The 7,643-nt window shown below is 42.4% G+C and overlaps 3 protein-coding genes across 14 annotated transcripts in view; all 3 read right to left on the reverse strand.

Moving 5' to 3' along the window:
* The window catches only part of LOC113454189 (uncharacterized), a 94,835-nt gene that overhangs the window by 35,310 nt on the left and 51,882 nt on the right, over positions 1 to 7,643 (reverse strand). The window lies entirely within an intron of this gene.
* The window catches only part of LOC113454017 (uncharacterized), an 81,641-nt gene that overhangs the window by 35,310 nt on the left and 38,688 nt on the right, over positions 1 to 7,643 (reverse strand). For 2 of the 5 annotated variants that reach the window (XR_015742468.1, XM_087928398.1), the window contains exon 1: positions 1,304 to 1,545. The exons of 2 other annotated variants lie outside the window; for them this stretch is intronic. The gene's annotated coding sequence lies outside the window, so the exon portion shown is untranslated. Of the gene's footprint in view, positions 1 to 1,303; positions 1,546 to 7,643 lie in introns of those variants that run through there. One more of the 5 variants, XM_087928400.1, reaches the window with a different exon arrangement.
* The window catches only part of LOC113452989 (uncharacterized), a 56,647-nt gene continuing 51,874 nt past the window's right edge, over positions 2,871 to 7,643 (reverse strand). For 4 of the 5 annotated variants that reach the window (XM_087928098.1, XM_087928096.1, XM_087928097.1 and 1 more), the window contains one exon: positions 2,871 to 6,430. In XM_087928098.1, coding sequence (XP_087784224.1) covers positions 4,128 to 5,975 — 1,848 coding nt within the window. In that variant the 5' untranslated portion in view covers positions 5,976 to 6,430 and the 3' untranslated portion in view covers positions 2,871 to 4,127. The remainder of the gene's footprint in view (positions 6,431 to 7,643) is intronic. The other variant, XR_015742445.1, reaches the window with a different exon arrangement.

The raw sequence follows: 7,643 nt of genomic DNA on the forward strand, positions 1-7,643 counted from the left end.
AGTAGCCAGCATGGGCTTGTTAAAAACAGATCATGCAAAAAACATTTTTTTTTTATTGAGAAAAATTAGTAGACCGGAGAAAAGCTGTGGAGATTGTATATTTAGATTTCAGTAAGGCATTTGACAAAGTAGACCACAACCTACTTACTTCTTGGTAACCTAGAAAGATGTGGAATAGACAACATCACCACTAGATGGGTTTGTAACTGGCTGACAAGCCCTACTCAACAACTAGTCCTTAATGGTACACAGGGAGGGAAGTAAGCAGTGGGGTACCACAAGGTTTTCTCTTAGGCCCAGTACTCTTCAATATCTTCAGAAATTAAGGAGAACTCATCAAATTTGCAGATGACACCTAGCTGGCAGGAACAGCCAACACACCAGAAGACAAACTCAGGATCCAAAAAGATCTTGACAGACTTGAACAATGGGCTCCATCCAACAAAATGAAATTTAATGAAAAGTTTTACATCTGAGCAGAAAAAAAACAAAGGTACAAGTACAGATTAGGTGAAGAACAATAACTGTGAGAGGGACCTTGGAGTCTTATAGTAAACGATCACTTAAAAAGGAGCCAGCAGTGTGTGGCAGTAGCCAAAAAGGCTAATACAATCCTTGGTTGTATAAACAGAGGCATAGAATCAAAATCATGTGAAGTATTAGTACCACTTTATAAAGCCTTGGTAAGACCACACCTGGAATACTGCATCCAGTTTTGGTCACCACATTACAAAAAAGATGGTGAGACTTTGGAAAACAAAAAGTGCAAGTAAGATGATGAAAGGCCTGGATGCTAAAACATATGAAAAACTTTGGAGCATTTGGGTTTGGCTAGCCTAGACAAAAGAAAAAGTAGGGGTGACACGATATCAGTATTCCAGTATTTGAGAGGCTGTCTCAAAGAAGAGGGGGTCAAATTATTTTCCAAAGCATCAAAAGACAAGAAACAGAATCAACCTGGAATTAAGAACCTTCCTAAAAATGAGGTTTGCATGTTTAAATGCAAGATTTAAAGTACCGGTTTTGCCTATGAACTTTCCCTTGCAAACAAAACACGCTAAAAAAAAAACCAACCACGCGGCGGACTCAACCCTAAAGTGAGGGTAGAGTTCAAATCTCCCAATCCACAGAACAGGGCAGGCAACTTAAAACGTGCAGCTCGGGGGGAATAAAATTGGGCTGGGGGGAGAATATGCAGGAGACGACATATTTCAGCATAGTTGTTTATCTACTACTACAAGGTGCAGCGAACCGAAGAGCCCGACTTGCTCCCGGCCTCTCCTCCGACCTGCCCTCCGCTCACCTTCCAGCTGCCGCTTCTTCGACCCAGGAAAAAGTGCAACAGGCACCGCGATCCTCCATTGAGAAGCCGGAAGACGAGGTTTCTCAGTGCTTTCCGTAATCGCTCTAGAAATCAGACTCTATGGTCTCAATTCCTTTCAGTTCGGCTGCGCCGGCTACTGTAATCGCTCTAGAAATCAGAGACTCTATGATCTCAATTCCTTTCAGTTCGGCTGCGCTGGCTACTGTATTGGCGACTATCCAGGCGCGACTATTGCCTAACCATAGAGCGCCGTCTAGCAAGCAGTGGCTAGATCGTCCGAGCTCTAGCTTCATAGGATTAGCTGGGGGCTTGCTGGCTCCTAAAAGTTCATGAAATTCTTGGTTTTGGGCGCAGCCCCTAAATGATTTACAGCCTGCCATCTTCATTTTATTAATAGAAAAATACGGGCCAGAACTTGGCAGTTTCTCCCACGTGCTTTCCAATGACATTTAAATAAGGAGAGACTATCACCCTCTCTGTGTTACTATTATGCTCTCTGCTCACTCGAGCAGCCTTCCCAATTTCCAGAGTACTAAGATTTCAGCCTTGAGAATTCCCAGGCCCGCTTGGGCAAAAACACTTGGAGGTCACTAGTTTCCAGGCTGGAAGCTGATCTAAAGATTCCTGCATTTTAGCAGGGTTTGGCTGTCACTGGAGATAAAAACTCTGCATCCTTAAAAATGTATTACCTATTTACGTGAGAGCCAGTTTTGGCTGTTCCTGGATCTGCAGACCCTGGCTATGATCAATCATGCCCTAGTTACCTGCATATCAAATGACTTCAATAAATTCTGCATAAGCCACCATTGAAGGGTATCCAAAAGTTACAGCTGGTAGAGAATGCAATGGCCGGATTGCTTATATGTGTTTCTGAAGCAGCACATGTCACACCTCTGCTCCCTGAGCTGCCTTGGTTGCCAGTGTGCTTGCGGGTCCAGTCCAGTTTGCTGGTTTTGCCTTTGAAAGCTCCTCCTGGAGTGGGATTGAGCCTTTCCCTGCTTATTTCAGCCTATTTGATGACAAAGCTGGCAAAGAAGACATGCGGCAAGCACCATCAGCCTTTGGTGGATGCAGGAGGAGCCATGGCCCCCACGTTATGGAATGTTTTGATCTTTTTAACCTCACAGTTTTATACTGCTATTTATGACATTGTAATAATCCGATTGGAGGCCTATACTTTTAGCCAATTAAAATGAATACAATGTATTGACTCTCTTTTTATTGAAGAACTCAAGAGGTCATACAAAGCAGTTCCTGGTTGGCATTCTGAGCCAAGAAAAACGCCAATTTCTCATTTTAAATTCCCCCTGCCAGCCAACCGATATGCACTGACGTATTTTCGGCCTCTCAATTGTCATCTTAAATTGGGATTTCATAACACCTTGCAAGCCTGAATATATTGAAAAACTGATTTTTCAATATAATTTATATTAATAATTTTAAACAGAAGATCAAAAACAAACAGAAACAAATACACCAAATAGACGAAAAAAGAAATTAAAAGTGTCAAAAGAAAAGGCTAGAAAGAAAGAAGTTACTTCCAATCTCCTTTACAATAATTATAATTAGAAATACAAAATTACTTCTTACTCTATGGTTACAAAAACTCTCTTTTCGATAATCTGGTTTGTTTTTTTATAATCACAACTGTAAATGATAACTTCATTTTTTGTTCAGTTTCACACAAATCTCTAATCTCTAACTTCCAATCAGTAATTAATGTAGAGAATGTCTTCTCTCCAATTGAGGAAATCAATATAGTTGTCTCTGAAAATTCCATCATCATCACCAACCATTCCTCTATTGTGGTTAACCTTGAATCTTTGGTGTACATAATACAGTTAATCTTTGACAATAGGAGTTGAAATTTGGATCCTAGGACAGGGGTCCCCAACCACCAGGCTGCAGAAGTGGCAGGCAAGCATGCACGTACGCATGCATCTCCACTTGCACGAGAGACAAGGAATCTCAGAAAGAATTTGGACTTGCCAACTCAAATCTCATGTTCAATATTATGTAAGACATGTTTTATTAAAAGAATGAGGCAGGACATTAGTTAATTCCTCAGCTGAGCTTGCAATCAGAGATGGGAAATGACATTCAAAAATCCTCTACATACGTCAAATTTTGTCTCATGTGGAATTTCTTATGGGTGATAAAGGAGGAATTTTGTGTGAAACATTGTCCACAATCTGGGCATTTGAATAGTTTCTCCAATGTCTGTAACCTTACATGATCCATGAGGCTACACTGAGCACTGAAATCTTTCCCAAAATCCGGACATTCATGGGGTTTCTCTCCAGTGTGAGTCCTCCAGTGTATCACCAAGTCGGAATTCTCAATAAAACTTTACCCACACTTCAGACACTCATACGGTTTTTCTCCTATGTATCACCAGAGCGGAATTCCAATGCAATTGGATGTTGATGCTGAGTATTTCTTCTGGTTGAGTCTCTCGTATCTAAATAAACTTGGCTCTTTGGCTGAAAATAATCCAGCAAGCTGAAAACAAGCAATGTATATCCTTGGGAAAAGTTGTCTTTGATCCCATCAAGCTTTCCTTCCAATCAGAAAACTGATGGCTTTTATCCGGTATGAGTCCTCATCTTTAACAATAGTAGAGTTGTGACTGAAACACTGACCACAGTTTAGGCATCTGAATGGCTTCTGATCTGTGTGTAAATTGACATAATTTATTAGATTAGACCTACTTGTGAAAGCTTTCTGACAACTGGGACATTCAGTTTCCTATTATTCCACCAGGTGGGAATGCCAACTAAAACTTTTCCCACAATCCAAGGACTCATTCTGTGTGAATCCTCTGATGTCTCACCAGGTCAGACTTCCAACTGAAAGCTTTCCCACAATTTGGACACTTATAGGGTTTCTTTCCCATGTGAGTCCTCTGGTGTATCATTAGGTTGGCATTCTGACTGAAACCTTTCCCACAATTGGGACACTTATATGGTTTCTCGCCTGTATGGGTCCTCTGGTGTCTCTCCAGGTTGGAATTCTGACTGAAACATTTCCCACAAACTAAACACTCATACGGTTTCTCTCCTGTATGGGTCCTCTGGTGTATAAGCAGATTGGAATTCTGCTGGAAACTTTTCCCACAATCTGGACACTCATGTGGTTTGTCGCTCGTGTGAGTCCTCTGTTGTTGCACAAGGTTGGAATTCCAACTGAAATCTTTCTCTCCTATGTGTGTCCTCATATGCGTCACTAGGGCAGAATTATTATTGAAACTTTTCCCACAATCTGGACACTCATATGGTTTCTCCCCAGTGTGAGTCCTCTGGTGTATCACCAGATTAGAGTTTTGACTGAAACTTTTCCCACAATCCGGACACTCATATGGTTTCTCGCCCGTGTGAGTCCTCTGGTGTATCACCAGGAAAGAGTTCTGACTGAAACTTTTCCCACAATCTGGACACTCATATGGTTTCTCTCCTGTGTGAATCCTTTGGTGTTGCACAAGGTTACAATGAATATTGAAACTTTTCCCACAAACTGGACATTCATATGGTTTTTCTCCTGTGTGAATCCTCTGGTGTTTCACAAGGTTAGAATTATTATTGAAACTTTTCCCACAATCTGGACAGTCATATGGTTTCTCCCCAGTGTGAGTCCTCTGATGTATCACGAGGCAAGAGTTTCGACTGAAACTTTTCCCACAATCCGGACATTCATATGGTTTCTCTCTGGTGTGAGTCCTCTGGTGTATCACCAGGCGAAAGTTCTGACTGAAACCTTTCCCACAATCTGAACACTCATACGGTTTCTCTCCTGTGTGAGTCCTCTGGTGTATCACCAGGCAAGAGTTCTGACTGAAACTTTTCCCACAGTATAGACACTCATATGGTTTCTCTCCTGTGTGAGTCCTTTGGTGTTGCACAAGGCTGGAATTATTATTGAAACTTTTCCCACAATCCGAACATTCATATGGTTTCTCCCCAGTGTGAGTCCTCTGGTGTATCACCAGGCAAGATTTCTGACTGAAACTTTTCCCACAATCTGGACACTCATATGGTTTCTCCCCTGTGTGAGTCCTCTGGTGCATGACCAGATTGGAATTCTGCTGGAAACTTTTCCCACAGTATAGACACTCATATGGTTTCTCTCCGGTGTGAGTCCTCTGGTGTTTCACAAGGTTAGAATAATTATTGAAACTTTTCCCACAATCTGGACACTCATACGGTTTTTCCCCAGTGTGAGTTCTCTGGTGTATAACCAAGTAGGCATTATGACTAAAGCTTTTTCCACAATCTGGACACGCATATGGTTTCTCTCCAGTGTGAGTTCTCTGGTGTATCACCAGGTAAGAGTTCCGACTGAAACTTCTCCCACAATCTGGACACTCATATGGTTTCTCCCCTGTGTGAGTTCTCTGGTGTAACACCAGGTAAGAGTTCCGACTGAAACTTTTCCCACACTCTGGACACTCAAATGGTTTCTCTCCAGTGTGTGTCCGCTTGTGTATCACCAGCGTGGCATGCTTACTAAACTTTTTGCCACACTGTGGGCACTGGTAGGGCTTTTCTCCAATATGGGTTCTTTTATGCTGAATAAGTTGGGAAGTGTAGTGAAAAGCTTCACCACATTCGGAGCATTTGTATGGTTTTTCACCAGTGCGGATCTTCTGATGCATAATCAGCTCTGATTTACAATATCTGTTTTTCCGACAACATGAATATCTGTGGAGCTTTTCCACCACTGATAGTCTTAGATTTTTGAGGAGGTCAAAAATATTTGTGATCTCTTCTTGGATGGTTCAGGCTGATAGGTTGAGGCCTGCATTATTGTCTGGAATGAGCGCTACCTCCCCACCGACTTCTAGATATTTCTTCTTTTTCTGAATCTGGAAATGTTCCACCTTTATTGTTTGATATGTTTCCTTGAGTTCCACACACAATACTTCTCCAGCACAAAACTCTTCTATTTTGTTTTGTTGTCTTTTCCTGGCTGGGGAAGGAAACAAGTTTTGTAGCTATCTGGAGGAATTGGAACAGATGTTGTTCCCAGATCTAGCGGTTTCACTTTCGTTTTTAAAGCTGCTGTTGATTCTCTGTCGGGCAGAAGGGGGTTCTTTGGTGTTGCCTTGGTCTGTAAGATTCACAAAAAAAGAGATACTTTAATTTATCTTCATAAAATGGTTGCAAGATGTGAAAATAAAAGAAAAAAAAGCATAAATAACAATGAAAAAGCAATCATGCCAAAATGTTAGATTAATCACTGCCATTCATTTTGACACATAAAAGACTAATTTCAAATGTTCATACAATCATGGAATTCTATTGTTGACTCGTGCAAATCAGTTTGTCAACACTGCAAATTTTTATAATCATATAGGTACCAAAATACACTGCTCAAAAAAATAAAGGGAACGCTTAAACAACACAATGTAACTCCAAGTCAATCACACTTCTGTGAAATCAAACTGTCCACTTAGGTAGCAACACTGATTGATAATCAGTTTCATATGCTGTTGTGCAAATGGAATAGACAAGAGGTGGAAAGCATAGGCAGTTAGCAAGACATCCCCAATAAAGGAGTGGTTCTGCAGGTGGTGACCACAGACCACTTCTCAGTTCCTATGCTTTCTGGCTGATGGTTTGGTCACTTTTGAATGCTGGCGGTGCTTTCACTCTAGTAGTAGCATGAGACGGAGTCTACAACCCAGGTAGTGCAGCTCATCCAGGATGGCACATCAATGCAAGCAGTGGCAAGAAGGTTTGCTGTGTCTGTCAGCATAGTGTCCAGAGTATGGAGGCGCTACCAGGAGACAGGCCAGTACATCAGGAGACGTGGAGGAGGCCGTAGGAGGGTAACAACCCAGCATTAGGACTGCTACCTCCGTCTTTGTGCAAGGAGGGACAGGAGGAGCACTGTCAGACCCCTTCAAAATGACCTCCAGCGGGCCACAAATTTGTATGTGGCTGTTCAAATGGACACAAACAGACTCCATGAGGGTGGTATGAGGGCCCAACATCCACAGGTGGGGGTTGTGCTTACAGCCCAACACTGTGCAGGATGTTTGGCATTTGCCAGAGAACACCAAGATTGGCACATTCACCACTGGCGCCCTATGATCTTCACAGATGAAAGCAGGTTCACACTGAGCACATGTGACAGACGTGACAGGGTCTGGAGAGGCCGTGGAGAACGTTCTGCTGCCTGCAACATCCTTCAGCATGACCAGTTTGGCAGTAGGTCAGTAATGGTGTGGGGTGGCATTTCTTTAGGGGGCCGCACAGCCCTCCATGTGCTCACCAGAGGTAGCCTGACTGCCATTAGGTACTGAGATGACATCCTCTGC

The sequence above is a fragment of the Pseudonaja textilis genome, chromosome 2, assembly GCF_049901715.1.
Source record: "Pseudonaja textilis isolate UNSWEBS1 chromosome 2, rPseTex1.2, whole genome shotgun sequence".
Lineage (NCBI taxonomy): Eukaryota > Metazoa > Chordata > Lepidosauria > Squamata > Elapidae > Pseudonaja > Pseudonaja textilis.